The 25,720-nt window shown below is 37.4% G+C and overlaps 2 protein-coding genes across 2 annotated transcripts; both read left to right on the top strand.

Moving 5' to 3' along the window:
- The first annotated feature begins 496 nt into the window (after positions 1-496).
- On the top strand, positions 497-8,451 carry LOC101305649 (WD repeat-containing protein 75-like). The gene is made up of 15 exons (XM_004296399.1): positions 497-851; positions 935-1,111; positions 1,794-2,199; positions 2,353-2,471; positions 2,562-2,639; positions 3,442-3,582; positions 3,995-4,039; positions 4,124-4,290; positions 4,546-4,624; positions 4,709-4,794; positions 5,121-5,250; positions 5,640-5,766; positions 6,119-6,270; positions 6,761-6,962; positions 7,874-8,451. The coding sequence occupies exons 1-15, from the start codon at positions 558-560 to the stop codon at positions 8,077-8,079; spliced, it is 2,409 nt and encodes an 802-aa protein (XP_004296447.1). The 5' UTR covers positions 497-557; the 3' UTR covers positions 8,080-8,451.
- An 843-nt stretch (positions 8,452-9,294) lies between these two features.
- Positions 9,295-13,556, top strand: LOC101305358 (serine carboxypeptidase-like 18-like). Its single transcript, XM_004296398.1, has 14 exons — positions 9,295-9,534; positions 9,646-9,791; positions 10,496-10,572; positions 10,673-10,795; positions 11,111-11,213; positions 11,340-11,377; positions 11,665-11,766; positions 11,865-11,951; positions 12,041-12,187; positions 12,328-12,399; positions 12,511-12,629; positions 12,758-12,871; positions 12,981-13,035; positions 13,123-13,556. Exons 1-14 carry the CDS (start codon positions 9,374-9,376, stop codon positions 13,204-13,206), a joined length of 1,428 nt encoding a protein of 475 aa, XP_004296446.1. The 5' UTR covers positions 9,295-9,373; the 3' UTR covers positions 13,207-13,556.
- Positions 13,557-25,720: the final 12,164 nt, after the last annotated feature.

Raw genomic sequence — 25,720 nt, 5'->3', positions numbered from 1 at the left:
ATTTTTGAAATATGGTACTCTCTGCTAAAGGAGATTGATTACTTTATTGGATTTCATCATGAGATTATGAATTGTGGGCTTGTATAACACAAAACTTGATTCTTTATGTATTAGAGGCTTAGAGTCTTCTATAGATATTTACCAAATGATATATATGTGTATGTAAATAGCTAACATTTCGGTAAATTGACTAAATTCAGTTTTTACTGAAGATCAAACCAACTTCTTTCGATATTTTTTTTATTTCAGTTTTTCTTATTTTAATTCGATTACCAAGATATAAAATTTACCATCATAATCTTCGATCGGTATTCCGTCAAATGGTAATCATAATCAGACCCAATCCATGTCATTTTGAGGTCACCCTCGCTGGTATAGTACTATAGTTTCTCTCATATGACCAGAAAAAGCTTGGTCTTTTTTACTGTAGCAGCAAAAAAAAAAACCTAAACTACGTGGTTTCAGATATAAGGGATTAAGGGCTTCCGCTCAGAGTGAAAAAGAAACTCCAAAGTTGAGTAGCCACCATAAACCCTTAAACCCCAAAGCCGGCAGAGATGATTGGAGGCGGCTACAGCTACGTCTCAGCCCCACCGGCCTTCTCCACCGACGCCAAGCGCCTACTCGTCTGCACCGGCACCATCGTCTCCGTCTTCAGCACCTCCACCGCCCTACAGGTTTCCGCTTTGGAAGGTCACACGGCGTTGGTCACCTCCGTCTTAGTGGTCCCCGGCAACAAAGCTCTCAGCTTCTGCTGGACGGCCTCGCTTGACGGCACAATTAGGTATTGGGACTATGCGGCGGCCGAGTTGATGAAGACGATTGATATCAAGATGCCTATCTATTCTATGGTATTAGTTTCGTCACTGGTTGTTGTGTTTTGGTGAAATATACGAATTTGATGGAAGTGTTGTTTCGATTTTGTGTGTTTCAGGTTATTCCGGCGTTGTTGTTGGGCCAAACGGATTTGAAGATGATGCCGGCGGATGCTTTTGCTTATTTGTCTGTTGAAAACACACAAGTGCAGGAGAATTCGGGGAAGGGCTTGCGTGGCCAGATTCGCAAGTGTAATTTGACTGAGTCTCGGTTGGCTGGTGTTGTTCTCGCAGAGGTGCGGTAATTGTGTTATGGAATTTATGTGCTTTTATGTGGGATTAATGAGGGTTTACTATAAAATGCAAGGAGCTAAAGAAATGAATATATGGAGCGAACCAAAAAAAGTTAGTCATTATTCAATGCGTAAAGTTGTAGTATTATTATGTTGTTTTCCTGCTTTTTCTACCAATTGATGACTTTGTTTCTGTATGGCGATTTGGTACAAGAGAATGTGTGGGTTTCTTGATTGTTTCTCTGGGCCGATAAGATATTGATATCTTGGCCATCTATTTACTGACAATAGAGCTAATCTCTCTGCTAAAATCAGAAGGAAAGAATTGCTTACTTATCAGTAGATGATTCTAAATTGTATTTGTATTTTTGTTTCTTAAGAAGAGTTAATGCTTTTAAGAGATTAAACTTTTTTTCAAAGAGAATCGACACCTGATTCTGTTCATAGCATTTGGAACTTGTTATTTAGGAGTGTTTTACTTTAACTAGTTTGCTCAAGATGGATTTCTGAAGAAGAAGTTCCACTTGTCGATTGCTTGATTATAAATTAAATCCAAATTAATTAGTTTGCTCTGATAATAATTCTGTTATATATTGATCACAAGACAATACTTATGTTATTCCGGTTTTCTTCCTCTCCTATTGAAATTTAAGATGTATGACAATGAGTTGTCTTAATTTGACAGACAAGAAAACCAGAAGTTATATCTATCAGTCCCTCTGGAAAATTCTTTGGCATCCGGAACAAGCGGAAGCTTCACATCTGGAAAACCCCTGCCAAAGATTCTAAACTCCCAGTGGCTAAGATTACGCTACACCATACAAGAAATTTTACACATCTTGCATTTCATCCAACAAAGAGGCTCGTTGCTGCAGGTGATACATCTGGGAGAATTCTAATCTGGAGAGGGTTTGGTAACCATACATTTTCAGATGGTGAAAAAATAGTAAATAGAGGATCAATGAATGATGAGGAAGAAAAACCTGGTACCAGGGGAAATGATGATGCTGATTCTTGTACCACTTGGCATTGGCATCCTACGGGAATCAATCTTCTTCGTTTTTCTTCTGATGGAGCGTACTTATATTCAGGTATGCAGATTTTGAGTGCTGTCAGGTAAAATGGGGATGGCTTGCTCTTTTCTTTTTGATCCTCTTCCTTTTTATTATATTCTTTTTCCTTTGTCAATTTTCTTACAGCATGGATGTAAAGTGACCATTCAATGACAAAATGTTTGTATTCAGGTGGAAAGGAAGGAGTTCTCGTAGACTGGCAGCTAGACACAGGGAAAAAGAAATTTTTACCAAGAATTGGATCTCCACTTATATATTTAACTGATTCTCTAGATCCAACACTTTCCGCTGTAAGTATGACATTCAACATACTGTGATGGAGTATTTTAGCATACACATAAGTCATCAATTCTACTGGTTGACTGATATTAGGTTTTCAGATATCTTGTGCAGATAATCAAATTCACTTGCTAAAAACGCCCTCAATGGAAATCACAAAGTCTATTTTGGGGATCAAGGTTTGTTTCTATTCTAAATTCTGATGTTCTCCACACTCTTTTTTCACGGCTATAACACTATATATGGTAGGTAACAGTAGTTAGTGACAGAGTGCACCATCAGGATTTAGGAAAGACCTACAAATAAGTTGCATATAGATGTTGCTATTAATATCCAAAACTTGCAAATGCAGCAAGGGGCATTTTTTTACTTTGATTGTGAGGCAAGTGCAATAAAAATCTGATTGGTTTATTAATTCTTCAGAGCCTTTAAAATCTGCCACAATAGGCATGGCCTTGACACTTAAAAATGCATAAGCATGAAAAAACTATCTTTAATTGGGCAGAAAAAATCTTATAAATATGCATGATGAAGTTTTTACAGACTATTGGCCAAAGGCACTCCTGAGTTGTCTTGCACTAAAAATCTGATTGGTTATTAATTCTTCAAAGCCTTTAAAATCTGCCACAATAGGCATGGCCTTGACACTTAAAATGCATAAGCATGAAAAAACTTATCTTTAATTTGGCAGTAAAATCTTATAAATATGCATGATGAAGTTTTTACAGACTATTGGCCAAAGGCATTCCTGAGTTGTCTTGCCCTAAGGCCTGAGTTGAACCTTAGCCCTACATCCAGGTTAAATGTTAATTTTCGGCATATGGTATACCGGTACTTAAGGTACCATTTCCATAGTTTAGCAGGCTAGCTGCTGTGTTTGTGGTTTCATTCACATTTTCATCCCTCGGAAGTACTTTTAGCAGCTTTATCTGACGATAAAATAGTATGACAGCTTCTAAGTACTTTTATGTTCCTTTCCAGCTCCCATTTTCTTCTCCAGAGGTATATGACGGCATGTGCAACAAGTTTGCCTTTGATGACACTGCTGGGTTAGTTGCCTTGTGTACAGAGAACTATCGCATCCAGTTTTACAGCTTGTTTGATGACCGTGAAATTTCTGAGGTAAAGATATTTTGTTGGTACTTGATATTTCCCATGACTTAAATGGTACAAAGATCTTATTGCATTTTGGTTCTCTTGTATCTCCTCCTAAGGCAATTTCCTATAGTGATAGCTTCCGACGGGCAATCTTTTTGATGACTTTAACTTATTAGCGTTGATGATGATAAATACATTTCTGCCTTTTCCTGTAAATTAAAAAAATTTGGTATTTTTCTAGTTCTATTAGTTTGGGTCCTAGGGGTCTTATACTTAGATTATCGTGTTCTTGAACCAACCCTTTTTCACTAGTATCACATGCATGTAATAAGTAGATAAATAATATATAGACAGATATAGATGTGTTTGGCCTGAGAGCATCTGTTCTGTTTTGATGACATGCTAGTTAAAATCGTCTGGATTGTATATTTGGCAGGTTCAAGTATGTGAGAGAAATCATCAACCAGGCGATGAAGTCTCTGTAAGCTGCTCATTTTACTTGATACTGTCCCATTAGTTCACATATCATCTACTACATAGGATCACTGATTTTACCATACTACAGGTAATAGTGACTTTGGTGTCTCTCTCTGGAGATGGCTCTATGATGAGCACTGTGGAAGTTAATCTTCCTGAGGATGGAATAGGTGGTTTTGTGTGTCTTAAGTTCTGGGCATCGGATTCACAGAACAAAAATTTCAACTTGTCCACCATTGTGTATGAACCTCACAGGTTCGACCTTGACTGATCTGCTAAGAAAATTGGACTCTGTACTTTCTTTTGTACTCAATTACTCATTGAGTTCTTTTCTAGTGAGAAATTGTTTATTGCTGCTGGAATTGTTAACCTGAGAAAAAGTCATCTCTTGTAATTTTCACAATCTTGTACATGTTTCAAAGTTTTGAAGCTGAATAAACTTATAGGTTGTCTGTATGTTTTGTATGAATCAGAGGATTATTAATGTTTTCTAGTTTTGGTGTTTTGTAGGGATGCTGGAATTTCTGCTGTTGCTTTCCATCCTACCCGTCAAATGGTTGTCAGTTCATCATACGGTGGGGATTTGAAGGTAATTTTGAGGTCAATAGCGTATTTGTTTCAATGTGATATTTAAAATTTCAATGATATTTACAATTTTATTTCAATGCTTCAGATTTGGGTTTGCAGTGATGAGATTCCACAGAAACAAGATGCATTACAGCATTCTGGTTGGATGTGCCATGCTGTAGGTTCATACAAGTATGTTCTCTACCTTGGAAGATAACTTCTTGCAAGGGCCTTCACCCTGTTATCCTTTCTAGGAGTTGAATTTGTGAAAATAACTTGGTGATAAAGCTTTATACTCTGAACTGCATGATCATGTTAATACCTTATATATGGATTTTATAAATGGAAAACAAAGAAAGACAAAGTGAACTCTATGGAAGAAGAAAATGACAAATACGCTTCATGTTCATCTTCATAATCGATAACTTGGTGTTAGAACTCTTGGTTATCAGGTATCTGAACAGGACATATGAACTGTTTTGAGATTTCTCTCTTAGCAATTATGATGTACCTTGCAGGAAAAAGCCAATGACAGCTGCTGCATTTTCTGCCGATGGTTCTGTGCTGGCTGTTGCAGCTGAAACTGTAATCACACTATGGGACCCTGACAACAACATGCTTGTGGCTGTGCTTGGAGTTATGCAGATGGTGAGTTGTCAGCTTCTCTTTACTTTAATATGTCTTCAGAAATAAACACTGTTTCATGAACAAACTAGGGCTATGTAGCATTGTTGTCTAGCTTCTAATCATTTGGGTTGGCTGTTTATAATTTATACATCTAAAAACCTCAGACCTCCTTGCCTCACCATTATTAAGGATGGTTGTCTTATTCATTTTTTAATGCATGCAGTGTGGATATGTTTAGGATATGGTCCTTTTGTTTATTTATTTATTATTTATTTATATTTATCGCACTACATTTCCATATTGACAGTAGTATAAACGATTGAGTTACCAGCTGATGTACAAAAATTTCTTTTACTGAATATTCCTGTGTTGCTTCCTCTCACATGTATATGCATTTTGTTCTCTTTCAGCCAATTTTGACCCTCTCCTTTGCTGGGGAGTATCTTCTGTCCATCTCCCGAGGTTCGAAACCACAATTATCTGTGTGGAGCATGTCAAAACTGTCCGAGTCTTGGTCATACAAGCTTGACATAGAAGGTTTGAATGCCTTTATTTATCAGCCCTAAATGTAGCAAAGTAGTTCTCTCATTTTTGTATAGATTTATTCTTCTTTTCCTCCTCACCTCATCACTATTGTTTTTGATATAATAAAAGTGACATGAATCAAGGTTTCTTTTTAAAGGGATAGAAACCAAATCAGTAAGAACCAATAGTGTTTTAAACTAGCTTGACTGGTATCTGAACTCACTGGAGCTCAGATCACCTTAGGCCACAATCCGCCTTCTTATATAATCTATGTCAAGTGGAATGGTCGTTTTGCTATATGGGATACTGATGAAACTAGTGTCCAACATTGTAATTGATGTTCTGTTATTTATATATCCTGCAGATGTTACTTGTGCAAAAGATTCATCATCATTTGCAGTTCTAGCTCTTTTGCCAAAATCATCTAATGAACCAATTTTTCAAGGAAAAGACGGGTTAATCTTATTATTCAATGCTACAGATCCTATTCCATTGGCTATGTGGTCCGTAAGGAAGGTATGATATTCTTGAAATCCTTGCTGTTTTTAGGAACAGTTATAGCAAATGCTTCCTCATATTTGTTTTTGTCTTGAAATCCATTTGGCAAAGTATAGTAAAGATTATGAAGTGTTATATCATATTTAATCTCCATCAAAAAGTGACCTTCAAAGATATGAACCCCGGGTTAATCTCTATAACATCTGAGGGTTGATATGGATATGACTGTTGAAAATGTGTGTTGATATGTATACCTCTAGGATTTAATACCAACTAAATAATTTTGAAAACAGGAATCTCTAGGATTTAGTAGCTATGTCTGCTTACATTTGTTTGTGTCTGGACTTTTGCTTTTAGATCGTCTATGCCCTTTAAAAGTTCAACTAATTCAAAACAGGAAGTTTTGGTTTTTAATTCATTTAATCGTAACTGTAGGTGTTTAACTATATATGTTCACACATGTTATGCTCTCCTCTTTGGTGTGTCAATCATTATGCTTGTGTTGCAGGCTAAGGGAGGGGGACTTGCTTTTCTTAAAGGAAACTCACCTTCCTTTCAACATCAAAGTATATTTGGTGGAAAATCACCACAAGCTTTGCTTGCCTATATAAATGCCGATCATGAGTACATCCTCTTTGATCCATATGACAACGATGCAAGTAAACTTAGTTTGACCAGGACGAAGGATCATATTTCTGCTGACGAAACAGGTGGGCTGCTTTATGGATTATGTTGCTTCATTTCGTTTCTTGACAAATTAAAAGTTAATTCTTTATTTTGCTTGGTATATATAGTGTGGTATTTATGAGTTAAGAGTATATTCTAATACTATTATTGGAATACATTACCGCTACAGTTATTGGAGTGCATTGCCTCTAATACAGTGTTTGGAGTACATTGCCTCTAATACAGTGTTTGGAGTCGCTTTGAATAAACTATAGGCTAAACTATACTAACTAGCACTTCGCCACGGTCCATTATTGTAGACTTCTACCCTTAAGAAAATGATTCTTGACTTACTTTGGACCTAAGAGACATCCTAGTCGCACATAAAATGTCACGCCTGTGTCTAAAGTGTACACGTATGAGTCTTTGTGCTGATAGTTCTTTAAAACTTACTTACATCAGTACTCATGATCTGCATATCACACTATTATGAAGAAAAGTGTCTTCGTAGAAAAAATTTGAATTAATAAACTTATCCTCATAAATGACATAATAACCAGACAATATGGTAATTGTGCCAGCTTTTGTTGCGACTACTTTTGCTTCTCATCCTAAACTATCTTTGGACGTGCATCAGATGAAGATCCATCTAGTTAGACAAGGAGTACAAACTTGCGTCAATTACGTGTGAAGCTATACTCAGAATAGTTCATTTATGGTAGGAAGGAGTACATATTTATGGTAGGAAGGTCAACTCTTTTACTGGTATGTCTTTGTCAAATGAACTGCATCCAGTAGAAATATCAAAGGACTCAGAATAGTTCATTAACATAATCATTTGAGTTGGTGAGAAAATATAATCAGCCTGATTGGGTTTTAACCAATATTCCTTTTACATGTGGGAACCTCATTTTCATTACTTGTATCTGACATTCTGTATGATTACTTTTAACAGCGCAATTTGGATATGCATCTATCTATGGGGAGCTACCGCAATTTGAGATGAAGACAGACCAGAACTTGTTAGCCCCATATGCTCCATCACAAAGGCCTTGGGAGACCATTTTTAGCGGGTCATCCCATAATCTTCTACCCCTACCTAAATTGTGTTTAGAGTTTATGGAATCGCTACTGGAAAGGAGGACTACCACAGTAGAGTAACTTGATTCATTGCCCTATGCTGTATTGGCTATCTCAACTTAAGGTGAGTATAAGACGATTAGTTGTCTAGTTGATGATCTCTGGGGCAGAGGGCAAAACTGGTTGTTAACAAATGAGGCAGACTTGGTGAGGATTATGGTCTTGACTTATTTTATATCTCTTGTTGACCAAGTACAAGACCATGAGAAGGAATCTACCTCTACTCGCGGTGGTGGGGGCAGTTCCTGCAAAGTTTTGTAATTTTATATCCCAAAGAAAATCTTGTAATTTTGATGAGCTTGTATCTGAGTTATAATCTAAGCTGAGAATGATTTAACAGTACTCTGAACTCTGTATGCCCTGCTATGTAGGAATAGATATGGATGTTTTACATGGATTGGACTCATCAAGTTATACCCTAGGGAGTTGAAATAGAACTTTGCTTGGGAGTGTGATTTGTGGGAATCATTGCAGACTCGGGTTAGTTTCAGTTTATGAACTAACTACTTGGTACCTTGATAGCTCAATTCCAGATTTTGTACCAACTGCTTCCAATATGCGGTATCGCCTCAGCCCTAAACCCGGTTTTTGAGTGTAACCTTGCCGTTCTAGTTGTTGAAAGTTTAGTAACAGCTAACTTTTTTCAATAAAGGAAAGAAAAGTCACGTGCTGCTTATTTTTAGTTATAGTTATTATGAAACTCAGATTGGTGCAACTCACATGTCGAAACATAATTTGTTTGAAATCTGTCAACTATATAGTATCAAGTAAACGTTTTTAACAATGCTTTTAAGCACGACCAAATTTAGGTTTTTATTTTTGATACCACAATTGAACAATTTATTTAAGTTTCCCTCCTCTCAGTTAAATGTGAAGATTGGGGTCTGGCACTAGGACATGCATTTGAAGATGGGACTGTTGTGTTGTGCTGCATTATCCTCCAGAAGATATCAATATTGAGCTAGCATAATATAATGCAATAATGCGATATCTATAGTTTGGAATGAAATCTTTCCTAGCTAATGTTCTCTAGCTACCATTTTGCCATTCATATAGATTATCGAGCTATTCACTTATAAAAAAATAAAAAATTAGTTCCACAATTCACACGTGCTCGTAAGGTTGTAACCGAGTTTCATCACCAGTACAATTCACAGTTGTATAACTAACTTTCTTATACCAGTTGGACTGGGTAGCGAACTACACTAAGTTGTTCCTTATATTTTGCACCACTTCTAATGTAGCACATTTCAAGAGACTGCACCAACCCTGTTCCTCTTCTTTCTGCTGCATTTCTGCAGAAGAGCCACCAACAATGGCACCAGAAAGGCTCCAATGTCTTAAGAAATATATCGTGCCGATATTGTGTGTACATTTAGTTCTTTTCTCAAGTTTGTGTGGGATTGCTACCTCACAAACCATAGTCACCAGTTTACCTGGTTTTGAAGGGGACCTGCCCTTCACACTCGAAACTGGGTAAGCTCATTCTAGCTGCTGCATTGAGTTTTTCTGATACATTCTTTCTTTTCCTCATGAGTTAAGCGATTGGTGATTGTAGAAACAGCATTGAGAATTTGGGTTTTGTAGGTATGTGGGTGTGGGTGACTCAAACACCTCTCAATTGTTCTACTATTTTGTTGAGTCGCAGAGAAGCCCTGCCGAAGACCCTCTTATGCTTTGGTTCACTGGAGGCCCTGGCTGCTCTGTTCTCTCTGCCTTCTTTTATGAAAGTGGTATGGAATCTTTTGTACTGTTGCTTAGTCTAGCTATTTCAATACATACTAGTTGAAATACTAATTACTATTCATGCAAAGTCGAGATATAGTGAGGTTAAGTTTGAGAAATGACCATTAGTAATATACTAGAAAACATACAGAAGATAGAGAAGTATAATTGTCACCATCATATATTATAGTTTCCTACATACTACCCTAAGTGTAATGTGCTGTAATATATGTCATTCTCATTTCATGATATACCAAGACAGATTCTTTCTGTTAATATTAGTTGCTCTATCATTAGTAAAATGCTTACAAAACAGATTGTTGGTTCTTTTGAGTGCAGACAAGGTATTCACGAAATTAATTCCCAAGTAAATACTGTGGGTAGTAGGATAACCATCAATCTAGCATGTTCTATATGGTTGAACCTATGTTAGGTCTGACCTGCACTCTATTATCTTTCAGTGAATCTGAACTAATAAAAGAAAAAGAAAAAAAAATTATGTTAATCTTGTCATCATTCATAAGTTCTTAATAGGACTGCTACAACACCACCATTTTTTTTTCATAGATTAGTTGTCATTTTCAGTTGTGCAAGGATTAATTGTCTCTGCAGTCCGAAATCTCCTAACTAACTTAATCACAATCGTCTTGCCTCACCAAATCATGGAGTGACATAATTTACGGCATTGGTTTTTCCTTTTACATTTTTGCAGGTCCACTATCTTTCACATATGTAGATTACAATGGAAGTCTACCCTCACTTCATTTGAATCCATACGCATGGACACAGGTGCGAAGTTCCACAGATCATATGATTCCTTCAAGGCTTCAATATATACTAATCTTTTTCTAGCCATGTTTATTTAACTCATACACATTGACTTTTGCAGGGCCTTAACATAATATATGTAGATTCACCTGTTGGCACCGGATTCTCTTACTCTACAACCCAAGAAGGTTACTATATCGATGACGAAGATGCCGTGGACCAGAGTGTTCAGTTTCTAAGAAAGGTATGCTGAATTAGTCTGCAAAAAAAAATTCTTACAGAACTGAGACCCCTAAACTTTGACAATGATGAATACTAATATGAAATGTTCTGTAGCAAATACAATGTTTCAGTGAAAGTGTATTCATGTTTTTGTGGCTTTCTGCCATCAATTCCATAAACCTCTGTTTGTATGTAATTTCTGTTAGGAATGACAGCTAAGGATAATTATTTCAAAAGTCATCACCATAGTGAACATAAAGAATGGCAAATATGTTTCATATATATGGAATGCTATATGTTTCTTTAAGGCTAATTTATTTCCTATATTGTTATGCAGTGGCTGATGGCTCATCCTCAATTTTTGAACAATATACTCTACATTGGTGGCGATTCATATTCTGGAATTCCTCTTCCTATCATAGTACAACAGCTTTATGATGGTAAGTTACATCCTTGATGACCTTTGGAGGTCTTTGCTTTCTGTTTTCCATGGGAAGTAAATTTACTATGTCCGTTATGTATAATAGTTTTTGACTTACAAGTTTCCCAACAAAATTTTGCTGCAGGTAACAATGCTGGAGTGGAGCCCTATCTCAACCTTCGAGTACGTAACTGTTTTCTCCAGAAATCAGTTGTTTTTCTTTTGCTTTCATTTCCAAAACCTGAGTAACTTTGATGCATCTTATATGCATTTTAGACGTACAAATTGGTTACTTCAAGTAGAATGTCGTTAAGAAGGCTTTATACTTATTGGTTGCTCAATCAAAATGAAAGATACTGCTGAATATATCTTCTCAAGTTGTATGAAATTTGTAAATTCAATTCTTGTTTAATATGTGAAAAGATAACAAGCATAATGATTTAATGATACTGATTATTGTAATGTTGTAGGGGTATATACTTGGAAACCCGAAGACTGACGACTTCATTGATGTCAACTCTGTCAACCCCTTTGCACACAGGTTGACACTCATATCAGATGAACTTTATGAGGTATTCCCTTTCGAATTTTTTTTTCTTCAAATATTTTCTTTTGGAAAGTTAGTTCAAACTAAATCAATCTAAAATTTGATGTATCTGTGGTCTTTCAGTCTACCAAAGAGAGCTGCGGCGGTGACTACGTTAATGTAGATGATAACAACACAGTATGTGTGACAGATCTTGCAGCTATTGATCAGGTCAGAGAGACTAAAGCTGATCTTTAGTTAGATGCCTTTCTGCCATTGCTATGGTCCATAGAAACTAAGAAAATCATTTGACATTTCAGCTGCTTCTTCAAATTAATATTATGCATGTCTTGGAACCCAACTGTCAAGTGGCCTTACCAAACAACAGAGAAGAACCAGGAAGAAGATCAATCCGAGAACTACCAGAAAATCTACTCACAGAATCCACTCCTGCATTATGGTGCCGGGTAAATACTCGAGTACATTTCTTATGAGATATATATATATATATATATATATATATATATATAAGGACGTCCGCCTCCTGATCCCGACTATATATATATATATATGCGGAGCCTTACTTCTCTACTTCCTCTTTTAACAGTACTACAACTATGTGATCTTGGGTGTGTGGGCTAATGACCACGCTGTCCGCAAAGCTCTTAACGTCAGCGAGGTATTTAGCATGCAAACTTCTAATTCTTATACGAAAGGAAAGTGTTAAGATGCAAGCTGAATAATGTATAGCGATTTCACAACAACTGATTAATGTCTTGATACTAAACAGAACTCCATTGGTGTTTGGAAGAGGTGTAATATGAGCATAGCTTACACAAAGACTGTCACAAGTAGCGTTGAGTATCACAAGAATCTCAGTGACACAAACCTTCGAGCTCTTATATACAGGTGACATATATCTTGTTGCTGCAACCACAATTGTCCGATTATAATTTCTATACGTCAGTCAGTTTTGTATTTCCTGGAACATCTATCAAGAGACTTCTAAACCAGTGCATATAAAACTTTCATTGCAGTGGTGACCATGACATGTCTGTTCCACACATCGGCACCCAGGAGTGGATCCGTTATCTAAATTTGACAAACAGTGAGATTTGGCGGCCGTGGTATGTAGATGGTCAAGTAGCTGGGTAAGTTATGCTAAATCTCTCAACAATTTACTGCTTTTGTGTGTTCTTAATATTACACAAGTTTGCTACAAAATTTCTGTGACTAATTTACTGTACTAACCTCATGCAGATACTCAGAAAAGTTCTCAAACAATGACTACAGTCTGCAATATGCAACTGTAAAGGCAAGAACCACCCCCTTGGTTATTTTCCCTGCAGTTATGAAAAAAATATTGAAGTTGTAAACATATATATGTTTGTGCTTTATGCAGGGTGCGGGTCATGTGGCTCCCGAGTACAAAGCTAAGGAATGTTATGCGATGATTGATCGGTGGCTCGCTTATTACCCTCTGTGATCCATTTTTGCAGCTTGAAGGATAAATCTTATTGTACCCAGGAATTTTGTTGTCTTGTATACTAATAAGTACCATATTATTAGGGGAACTGTGAGAAGATTGCATAATTTGGACTTCAATATAGAGGGCATATTTTGGTGCAGTAAACATGTCACACGTAGAAATGGAGATGCATTGAAACCAAATCTCACAGTCGATCTGGACCGATATGAAACTAAGAAGCTTCGGTGAATTATCCGATGATATTTTTAGGGGTGCAGCTATTGCCACCCTATTAATTATTTTCTTCATATTATTTCTTGTTTATTGAAAAATTATAATGTCCTGATATAGAATTATATCTAGTTAACAATCAAAATATAATAATACATAGGTCACCATGAAACTAACATTTTTTTTTTATTAAATAACTCATGCATTCTACATATGTCAATGAGATTTGAACCCGTGACCTCAAAATCGTTAGTTAACACCTTAACCAACCAAGCCACGACTCATCGGCAACCATGAAACTAACATATAATCAAACCAAAAAACCCAATGACGATTTCCTGACGATGCAATGCTAGAGAAGGAACCAGAATGAAACCAAGCATTTTCCCAACTTGTTCGGCTCTTTCCCAACAAAGTGGAAATTAGTGTTCTCTTTTTTTTCTTCATTTTGTTCTTCTCCTTTTTTTTCATGTTGCAATATAGTAACGTAGATGTTATCTTAGAAACCATTTCGCACCTCCATGTTTTCTTTTGGGATTTACATAATAAATGCAGAAGAGTGCATAGTGACAATTGCGATTTAAGAAACATATATAACTTAAAAAGAAAACTGAATTTGAAAATTGCAATGTGATAACTTAACATTGCAAATGACATTGAAATTGTAAAGTAACAACTTAAACGACACCAAAAAAAAGGAAAAAATTGAACGCATAGTATCGATCTCTTGTGAAAGGTGGATTACAAGTTTACATATCAACAATTTGACATGCTTCTAGGGCTTATTATTCGAACATAACAATAAAGGAAGTTCAAGTTGCACAAATCACAAGTACTAGAACATCATTTCCAAATCAATCTCCCTTGCGTCTAACTGTCTAAGCACCACAAAGAAGTTACTAGGCTTCCTTGCGATAAGGGTGGAGATATGCTCTTCACATTTTTTTTTTGATACAAATCGAAGAGCTCGTCAAAAAGTTCTTCTCCAAAATGCTGCTTAAAGAGCTCCTCCATGCCAGCTCTCATGTGAGTAGCTAATAGTTTTGGTATTGAGCTAATGTCGTCAACTGGGGAAACTGGCAAGTCTGCCACCATCTCTATGCTAAAAGAACCGTTTCTTTCTACAAGAGTTGATAGTTCTTTGGGAGACATCGGGTATATAGGTATATTAAACGAATCGACTTTCTCCTCGCTAATTGCTCGCTGCATGTACATGAGAAATAAAGATTTTGTTTTACAGTCCCAACAAACAAGCAACAGGAACAAGAGACAAATATGTTAAATTCTTGCATATGTAACTCTATATTTGCATTTTATTTTGCTATGTTAGGTTACAAGAGTTTACTATCTATGAATAGCTTTACCTTTCTGACCAAGTCCATGAGGGAGGATTCCAAAAGCTGAAAGGCCACATTCATCGAAGCATTAGAACGAGGGGTGTCATTATGGCCCTGGCTTACATGTCCTCACTATATTGAGTTTCATAAGCCCTTGTTACTTCATTTGTGGCATTTGAGTACTGAATTCGTCCTTTGTTCCATGCAGGACTGCTACTATCAGCTACTGCTGTTGGCCCTCTAGATAACCAATGAATGGCAGTAGAAGAGTAAGCAAAGTTAATGGAAGCATTAGGAAACACTCCTTCGTAAAAAAAACCTGGTACACCGGCTGCATAATATCGCATGTTTTGAGGGAGAGACTGGAAGAGCATGTTAAAGTCATTTGAGGTATGATCTTGAAAGAACACTTGAAATTCAGGAATCTGAGAATTCAGCCCTGACTTGAACTCCACAGCTTCAAGTATGTTTTCAACTGCCCAAAAATTGTTTGGCCCAGTAGAACAACCTAAATCTGCAATGTGAAAAGACTTGGAAGGTAGGAAGTTTTCGATGTCCAGCTTTTCTACAATTGCCCTGTTCAAAAGTTCTTTGGGAGCATCAACGAAACGTCTATGCAAAATGTGAGATAGTGCAGGTTACTTCTTCCCTCTTTTTGGTAAGTTTGTGCATGTTACTTTTACTTGAGAGGATCCAAGGCTCTCAACTTGAGAGGATCCTAAGAATTTAGTGACCTTGTGCTGAAATTTGAAGGGTACGGCTAATGCCATCTTACTAATCATTTTTTTTACCATACTATCTCTTCTCACCCTACATATAATTTTATAATTTGAAGTTCACTTAGTTCACCCATTTGCAATACTTAAAGTACCTCACTACCAGGACAAGCACTTTCGCCGACGAAAAGGTTTCATCGGCCTGTTAGATTAATTCGTCGGCTAAGATCTTAGCCGACGAGCCTTTATCGGCTATGGTTTCGTCGGGAAAGAGTCGTCGGCGATGACTTTAGCCGAAGAAACTAGAAGACGTCGTCGGCTATTGTCCCAGAATTAAGCTGACGAATATCTTAAATGTTTCGTCGACCGTAGTCTGAGACTTTAGCCGCTGATATTTGTCGGCTAATGTATGTAATAAAAAGTTAAAAAAATAACTATAGCCGACGAAATATAGTCTATATAATTGATCAATTACACAAAATCTAACTTGTCTAAATCAATATCCGATTCTGGGGGCTGCTGCGGAGGAGGTTGCGGCGGCTGAGGTAGCGGTATAGGGGTAGGCATGGGCGGAGTCGGAAGTCTCTGAAGCTGGACAGCTATAAACTCTTGCAAGTACTGGAACATCTGCTGCTGCTGGGCCTGTTGGGTGGCATATACCGCGGCAGTATAGGCTGTCTGGGCGGCGATCTGGGCGGCATGAGCGGCAGCCTGAGCAGCTTGCTGTTCTCGTAGTCTTTGAACTTCCGACTCTAGCTGAGTCGTCCTGCTGCTGGTCGAGACTGCATTTCATTGAAATCCTGGAGTGGTCTTCAGGACTCCTCGCCCTTCTTTCCTAGACCCCGATAGTAGAAGTTGTTTCCTCGCAGTGGGAAGGCTGTGCCCAAGATCCTCGCCCCAACCCTCAGATCCGAAGTGTCGATCCGGGACATGGCTTCAGACATCTCTTCGTCCTGCGTGTCCGGCCATGCCTTCCTCGTTATAGCACTGATCACCTCGTCACTAGCCTCCCTCACCTTCGCCTAATTGGATAGGAAAAAAATGATTAATTAACATTTTGACATATATATAGGTAAAATTAAAAATTTTAAAAACGTAAGATGACTTACAATATCCTCCTGGGCGTCAGGATATGCCTTCTAGTACGTATGGACATACCGGTTGACTTCTGGATGTTCCTTGGCCTCCTCGTCCATGAAGACAATGAACGGTCTAGAACCGGCATGATGGTTCTTTGTGTTGCGTTGCCGGTTCTGAGCGTTCGCCCGAGAAACGGCTTTCAAAGAAAAAATAAACTATTAGTAAAATATTTAAAAACGGACGTACTTAATAACAAATTAACTAATTAATTTTTTTAAATACCTGTTTATGAGGGTTGTTGAATTCTGATGTCAGAAGCCAACGCCACTCGTACTCCTTGTACTAGAACTCAGCAGGGGTACCAGAACGTGCGCTCCCGTGCGTAGTCCAGTGGGTCCGCAACTCGTTCTTCCACTCCTTGTACCTACAGATACAACAAAAATATTAGAAATATTACATACAATTTTGTTTTTTCATTAACTTCCCAACGTACCTTCCCCCATGCACAACGTCCGCCCAGCTGTTCTTCAGGTGCTCGGGAACGTCAAACCACACCTGCATTTAACCGTTTATTAGTTTAGTTTTCGAGAACTCAACAATGTAATACATAATATTATTGAGGCATTTTGTAAACTCACCGACATCACGTTGTAGACCATGTCCTTAACCTCCTGCGGGACCTCTCCCCAGTCTGACCACAACATAGGGACTCTATCCCTAATGAGCGCTCCCACGCGGCCGGAGTACGTCCTCGACTTCCCGCCCGATACTATGTGGCCATCCCTGTTAGTATCGATGACGATCCTCCTTGAGGTATTAACGATCTTCTCGAGAGCCTTCCCTGTGACGGGGCCTCTCTTCTTCTTTATCGGTTTAGCTCCGACAGTGCCTATCACATGATAAACCAAATTGATTATTAAAATCGGAGACCCTTTATTATTAATTATAAGAAAACAAATCATTCATCTTTCATTACCTGAGGGCGATGCGACGGACGCGACGGATTTCGTCTCTGTTGCCGATAATGATACCCTCGCGGAAATAAGAGGCGTATCAAAAGACACGAATCAGTACACCGTTGATGGAGCCACTGGCGGGGGCAGTGGATAAATCGGCGTCCCTGAGCCATCGACTGTAGGTAAGGCCGGTATCATCCGCGTAAGGAACAGATGAGGCGGTGGCATCTGTACCCTAGATGACCCACCATCCGAAGCAGTAGGACCCAGAGTGAGCGCCCGGTGTATCTCAGGCATACGGGGTGCAGACACCTCCGTTTGGGTCTGAGGCCACAGCTGCCTTGAGGAATGAAGGACGCCCGCCTGCCTCGATGAAGGGGGCACCTCCGGCTGCCTCGAGGAATGGGAAACGCTCGGCTGCCTCTGCGCCGTCTTTAGAAGGGTTGCACGTCTGGCTGTCATGGGGCCCCGAAACGACGTTTGAGGGTTGCTAGAGGTTCCCTCAGACGATTTGGACCTTTGGCCCTTCGAACCCTTCGTTGATCTAAAATTACCGCTCATCCTGTTTAAAATATTAATTTGAATCAAGGCTGAGCAGTGGCGGAGCCAGGATAGAAATGTCACCTGGGCTAATTGTATACACGAGAAAATTTGGGTGACACGATCTAGCCTTTTGACACGATCAATTTATTCATCAAACATTTTGTGTAATACAACAACTTCACTTTAATATTACATATAATAAGATCAAATGCACATCCATATCCAAGTTAAGACAGGAGCTTTCAAATTAAGACTATGAGATCAGTACAAATTAATATAGGATTATAAGATAACATATGTGGACAATCATCAAAGATTCTTTGTATCGAACTCAGTTATTATAGAAGATCAACATCTTAAGGTTCAGCTTCAGCATATACCCATGAGGAATTGGATTGAACTAGTTTAAGACTAATATGAATTGGACTGAACTAGTTAAGGCTAATATGACCATACAGATTTCGATTGTGTTGATGTGTATTCATTCGTAAGGATGTAAGGTCATATAACAAATCCTAATATGTGTAATAAATATCCTAATACATATTACGTAACAACAAATCCTAATCAAGGTAATATTCTATATCAACAAATCCTAATCAAATTAATATTCTATATCAACAAATCAACATTGAAGACGAAGCAAAGCTGAAACTCTAAAACTGACAAATCAACAAATCCTAAGACAGAAACTCTAAAATTGAAACTCTAGTTATAGACGAAGCAAAGCAACATTGAAGAATATGAATATGATGGCTTTTGAATTGAAGCCTGCTATGTCCACGATCAGATTATAAGCAATCTGATTGAGCCATACCTGGGGAAGTAGCCAAGTCGGGACTGGTCGACTCGAGATGTGGGCTACAAGCGACGGCGCGGGCTATGGAAACGGCGACCTCTCTAGCGACAACGACTGGCGACAGACGTAATAGTGTGAGTTGTGAGTTGTGACTGAGATTGAGAAGAAGTAAACGGAGAAATAACCTGCACTCAATGGGTGGAAGTGAAAACGAAGATGAGGAAGATAGTGAGAACGGTGAAGAGGAGGAGGGATCGGGGCTGGAGAAAAACGGAGATGGCTCGAGGACGGCTCGAGGAGGCTGTGGAGGGCTCGCGGAGGCGGTAGAGGCTGTGGAGCGCGGTGAGGGCTCGAGGAGGCGGTGGTGGGTTTTTTAGGGTTTTTTGGAGCGCTGTGGAGGCTGTCGAGCGCTGGTTTTAATTATATACCCTATACCTTTAGCCAACGAAATTTTTATTTCGTTGGCTAAACATGTGAAATTCGTCGGCTAAATGGTGAATCTCGTCGGCTAAAGTAATGAAATTCGTCGGCTATAGTACTTTTTATTTAATATTTTCAATTTATTTGTTTTATTTATTTTATTAACTATAGCCGACGAATTTTCAATAATGTCGTCGGCTATAGTACTTTTTATACATTCGGCACATTGTGATTGTGATAATCAAACTTGAGAAACAATAATTCGACCGTCAGATTTGACCATCATGATAAAATACATGTATAGGAAAAAATTTAACTTGATCCGATAAGGTTAAGGACTCGATCCGGACGGTCAATCCCATAAGTCAAACCCCTAAACGCACGGAAAAGGTCATTGGATCGTCTAAATTATGTATTTTGGCCGGACCTTCAACTGAAAATAGTCTCAAATCGATGAGACGTAACAAGTCGTATAAAAATTTTACGGAAAATAACCACCGAAGATAGGGCTACCCATAGGGAGAAAGAATGAAAAATTGCATTGACCACAACTATCGACAATGAGAGTTTACCGGAATACCGTGATTTTTCAACCGTAGACGTATTTCACCATTTTGGTCATATCTTATTTCATGACTTTTTTGCGTTTGAAGGTTCTACGTATAGTTTGTTTTTGAAACGGAACATTTACTTAACACTTGGTAAACAAGTTATACAACATTAGTATGCATGTTGTGATTGTGATGATCAAACTTGAGAAACGAAAATCCGACCGTCAGATCTGACCTCATGATAAAATACATGTATGGGAAAAAATTCAACTTGATCCGACAAGGTTAAGGGCTCGATCCGGATGGTCAATCTCGTAAGTCAAACCCCTAAACGCACGGAAAAGGTCATTGGACCGTCTAAATTACGTATTTTGGCCGGACCTTCAACTGAAAATAGTTTCAAATTGATGAGACGCAACAAGTCATATATTAGGGTATTTGTCAGCTAAGGTTTAGGGTTTAGAGTTTAGCCGACGAAATATTAGGGTATTCGTCAGGTAACCGCATCTTAGCCGACAAATTATGACTTATTTCGTTCAAATAAGATGATTTTAGTCGACGAAATATACTATAATTCATCGGCTAAAATTGATCAACTCAAATAAAACTCAAAATCAACATATATACACATACGTACCTATATATAGCTCCACAAACTAATTATGGACAGATTTCGACAACACTCAAACTTTTTCTCTCGTTTTTTTTTCCCCAAATGAGCTGCTGTCCAGATCTGCAAATATAAGGCACTTTAGCAGACGAAATTATATATTTCGTCGGCTAAACTTTTATAAAGATGTCGGCTAAAGTTCACAGACTATAGCCGACAAAAAAATTTCTTTAGCTGACGAAATCAAAATTTCATCGGCTACAGTTGACCATAACCAACGAAAATTTAAATTAGTGGACGAAGTAAAATTTTGTCGGCTAACGTGGACTTTAGCCGATGAAAAAATAATTCGTTGGCTTGGTTTTTTATTTTCGTCGGCTAAAGCCTTTTTTCTAATAGTGCCTCTTTTAAATGAGTTTAGCTTCAAGTCTTTTTTTTTTTTTCTATTTATCTTTATCTACATCCCTCTCATTTATTTTTGCCTTCCTTTTCGTCTCTCTTAATCGATCAGTCTCACAAATGAAAAACATAAAATAAAAAACGTGATTATCTAATTTGTAGGTTCTGAGTATGTCTAGATTCAGATAGTGTTAGACTATATATCTTGAGGCATAAAATGAGAATGATTGAAGATAATGAATCATTATAACACCACCCAAGTAATAAACAAAAAAACATGTAGGGTGAACAAGTAATTAGTATGGTGGCAATAACACCACCCAATTTAAAATAAAGTCTAAAAATGACAAAAAATATAAGAGCATCTTTAACAGACTCTCTATTATGGTACCTAGCTATTTTATAGAGCGTATTTAGTTTTTTTTTGGGATATTTTATGAGTTCAAACAGACTAGCTTAAGTTTAGCTATTATGACTTTTAGCTACCTCGCTCTCTATTGCTCTCTAAATCTGAGATTAGGCTCGCTATAATTTAATACATTTCTTTTAAGATATTTTACATGATACATAAGTATATTTAAATTATTTAATCATCATTTGAAGATTTAACACTAGCTAAAATAGAGAGTATTGATGTAAACACATTTCTAAAGTGGCTATTTAAAATGATTTTTTAGCTAATTTGACTAAAATTTAACTAAAAAATAGCTAGCATTGCATTGCTAACGATGCTTTAAGCACCATGTGTTGGTTTTTTTTTTTTTTTTTTTTTTTTTGAGTTAAGATATTCCATTTATTGAAAATAAATTATACATCATGAATCGATCTACTGCATTGCGTACAGAGGACAAATAAGATCAAGTGATTCACGGAGGGTAGCACCCTCATTACACTTTTCTTGCTCATTCATCATCACACCTATAGTCAAAAATGACTATGGACAATTACGCTAATGAAAAAGGGGAATAACAAAACCTATAATTTATGGGAAACGATTATAGACAATTATTCTAAGCAGAAAGTACAATAAAATTAAAAGGCAATTGAGACCGAAAACCCTGATCTGGTACTCCAGGCCTAAAGAAACCTGAAACAAGACACGGGCTCAGGCTCAGTTGCTAAGGGCACCCAAATTTCCCTATCCTCAAGCCAACTGTCACCGCCGCCACCGTCGCCTCCGGCGGGCGGCCTTGACTCCATCGAACAACTAGCAACATCACCTTTCACAAACCAGGAACAAAACCAGGCCTTGACCAACAACCAACCCTTCTGCAATACCAAGAGCCACTCAAAATCGTGGCCCCAAAGTCAATCCCCGACGACCTACAGACGCCGAGAACACAACCACAAGTCAACCCGATCTGAAGCAGATCCGACTGATTTGAATGTCAATGTAATACCTCGGAAATTTGATATTAGTTTCTAATATTATTTAGGAATTTTCGAGTAAGAAGTTAGTGGGTTTTTGAGGTTCGAAAGAAGAGTGGAAGTGTTTGGACGCATAATTTACCCGAAAGGGTTCTTTTTTTCTTTAAGGGTCATAGAGTTGACTTTTTATATGTTGGGTTTCTCAAGAAACTTCCTTCACGAAAGTTGTAGAGCACGATGATATGAGTTCGTAGACACGTGGCACGCGTAAATTGGATGTCGTATGAGGAAGTTTTGGTCAGCTGAAGTGTTGTGGTTTTCGGGATTTGAAGTATAAGTAGAAAAATGTGTGTGGGTATTTTTAGAAAACCCTAAAATTTCACAAAGCCCATTTAGTTTCTCTCTCCTCCTCCCCGAGCCGCTCGTTTTCTCCTGGTTCCTCCGGCACCAAACCCAATCGTCCGGCCACCATTCGGGACGCCGCCGGTCTCGTCAGGTTCACAGGACCACCGCCTTCAATCCTAGGACGGCGTTGCACGGCGGTTGACCACAGACGGTGCCAGCAGAGGACGTCTCTCCTAGTTGGAACACTCGGTGTTGCCTGGGTTGAAACCGCCGTTTACGGCTGCGACGAGGAGCATCTTGAGGTGAGTTTTGCTTACCTCTTCCATCTGTGTGTCATTGTGCAAAGCAATCAACTCAGTTTTGAATTTTCAAACCTTGATTTGTAGTTTTGGGGCTCGAATTTTTGAGGGGGTGTTTGGAGCAGTTCAAGGTCGATTCGAGTCTAGTCACAAGTACAAAGTTTGTTCCTTTTGCTGTGCTCTATAAGGTTGTTGTTGGGAGTTTGTGCAAATTTTAAAGTTTTGGGGTGGCGCGTGGGGCCCACTCACCGCCGCCTGTGATGGCGCGTGGCAGCGTGTCCGGTAATTTCCTACCTCTAGGTTTCGATGGTTAGCTAGTTCTTGTTATTGTGAGCATGTTGAGATGTGGAACTTCTAGGTTTGGTGTAAGGTTTGCTTGTTAGGACATTAAGTTTAATCTTAGGCTTGTGTGAGGTTTGAGTTTAGGTTATGAGGATTAGAGGCAGCTTTATTGAGTCGTTAAATATAACGACCTTGGAAAGTTGTCCTCCCTTGGGTTAAGGTTTGTTAAGGGTGCAATATTCTCTTTAGTTTGTTTGGTTACTAAGGTTAGTATTTGTGTTGTTTAGGTAGCTTGTGGAGTTGTTTTTGAGAGTTGGTTCTTGAGTTTTTTTTGTGAAGACGCAGCGGGAATATATAGGTGAGTAACATCTCACCAAAGTTCACTTGGAACCAATTATTGATGAATTATGATGATGATTATGATAATTATTGTGTTGATGATAATGATTATTATGATGATGATGGTGATGATGATAAGGTTTATGATTATAAAATGATGATGAATTATGATGATAATTATTGTGTTGTTGATAATGATTTTTATAATGATGATGATGAGGTTTATGATGATTATTGATAATGATTATGATGATTTTTTTAAAAAAAAATTATTTTTGGTTGTTTTAAAATATATGAGCTTGATCGTCAACGGCTCATAGGTAAGATAAACAAGTTTTCCTATTATATGATTATTTTTAAGGTTCATGAAATTATAATATTTTTGGTTGTTGATAGGTTATTCTTGTGGGAATAACTATGTCTTGTGCATATAAATATATCTATGTGGAAGGATATAATTTTATGATATGCTCCTTGTGTTGATTGATGATGATTTTATTATATTGTGATTTGTGGTTTAGGGTTTTAGGGTTTAGGGTTTAGGGTTTAGGGTTTAGTGTTTGGATAAAATAATTTCAATTTTCATAGAAATTTTAAAATCATGGGAATTATAATTCCATGAATTTAAACTCCATTATTAAGAATTCTATTTTTTGAATTTCATGATGTAGAGTTTTTTTTTTTTTTCTCTTTTAAAAAAAAAACTTTTTATTAAATAACTCACACACCCTACATATGTCAATGAGGTTTGAACCCATAACGTCAAAGTTGTTAGTTAACCACCTTAACCAACCACCCCACGGCTCACCAATATGATGTAGAGTTTTAAAATGCACAAGAACTTGTATTTAGATTAATCTCAGTTAAACGAATTGACAAATGACACCTGTTTCGTGAAAATTGCTAATTCCACGGGATGAAAATCCAAACAGGGGAAACAGTCCTAAGAAATTGAGAATGCCATATTTTTGATTAAATTTCCGGGAATTCACTCTCATCCAAACACACTGTAACGCTGTGTTTGGATGAGACTTTTCTTAATTCTTGACGAATTCTGAAATGATAGAATTTAGATTTCTATCGATTGAAATTCCGTTAATTACAATTTCTATTGTTTGGTTATGTATATTTGGGATTTGAAGTGTGTGATAGATTAAGAAAGTTTAAAAAGAAATATAAAATATAAAATCTTAAAAATCCTTGTTTTGGAAATGAAAATTGAATCTTGCAAAGAAATTTGTAAATGACACCTATTTTTGGTGGAATTCAAGTGAGGAATTTAATCAATGAATTCATTCGTTTTTAATTCCATCGAAATTTAAAATTTCTTATTTGATAATGCCAAACAAGAGAATCGGCTTTTAGGAATTATAAAATCCTTATTTTCAATTAAATTCCAGGGAATTTTCTCGCATCCAAACACAACATAAGGGTTAGAGAATATATTTAATATCATTAAGAAAAAGTCCCTCCTTCTAGGGACCTCGGCGCACCCCAATGTCCGGCCTTGAAGGATTAATAAACTACAAAGTAATTAACTCAAGGAAATATCTAATATTATAGAAAAACCTGCAAAATGGAGTTTTTTTGAATAGATGTTAGGACCATCTCCACCATTCATAGGATGTGCTTCAAAGACTTTACTGGAATTCTCTGTTGCCATCTCTACTTCTTTTGTTATGCTCACTGCACCTACCAAAAACAAATAGAAGAATAGAGAATCAAAGCGGGGAAAATCTCACAATGACCAAAATATATGCAAGAACAATAAATAAAGAAATTCTTTCGATTTAAAGTGGTTTGACAAAAGCCTATGTCCACATATCAATAGGGAGAAAGACCACTATCAAATGAGGGTTTACTGTTTACGAAGGAATTACAGTAGCTTTGTACACAACAACTCTCAAAGGGGTATTATGGTTGTTAATAGAGAACAACTCTCTTAGTGGAGAAACCCTATTGCTACCCTTATATAGCTTTATGATGACTTTTACAGCAATGCTCTTAAACCAATACATTTAGAAAAAGACACAATTATATGAAGCCTAAGATTTATGGCCTCAAACCTATGTATCCTACCACATAAGTAAATAAAGAATTTAATTTCAATTCAATATAATATGGTATTACCAATTTTTTGTTTAATGGCCTCAAACCAATTTGTTAAATCATATTATTGAATTACCAGTTTTACATTTTGTATTTCCTTCTAGATTTTATGGGGTGAATCAATGACATTAATGAATTTCATTTTTTT

Source organism: Fragaria vesca, linkage group LG4 (genome assembly GCF_000184155.1).
Source record: "Fragaria vesca subsp. vesca linkage group LG4, FraVesHawaii_1.0, whole genome shotgun sequence".
Taxonomy (NCBI): Eukaryota; Viridiplantae; Streptophyta; class Magnoliopsida; order Rosales; family Rosaceae; genus Fragaria; species Fragaria vesca.
Note: the sequence above shows the minus strand (reverse complement) of the source record. Positions and strands in the feature narration are given on the sequence as shown.

Coding starts and splice junctions, on each gene's coding strand:
- LOC101305649 (XM_004296399.1), top strand. CDS start 558: ATGATTGGAGGCGGCTACAGCTACGTCTCAGCCCCACCGGCCTTCTCC. Junction 852..934: donor AGATGCCTATCTATTCTATG/GTATTAGTTTCG, acceptor TGTGTGTTTCAG/GTTATTCCGGCGTTGTTGTT. Junction 5,251..5,639: donor TGCTTGGAGTTATGCAGATG/GTGAGTTGTCAG, acceptor GTTCTCTTTCAG/CCAATTTTGACCCTCTCCTT.
- LOC101305358 (XM_004296398.1), top strand. CDS start 9,374: ATGGCACCAGAAAGGCTCCAATGTCTTAAGAAATATATCGTGCCGATA. Junction 10,573..10,672: donor ATCCATACGCATGGACACAG/GTGCGAAGTTCC, acceptor TGACTTTTGCAG/GGCCTTAACATAATATATGT. Junction 12,188..12,327: donor CTCCTGCATTATGGTGCCGG/GTAAATACTCGA, acceptor CTCTTTTAACAG/TACTACAACTATGTGATCTT.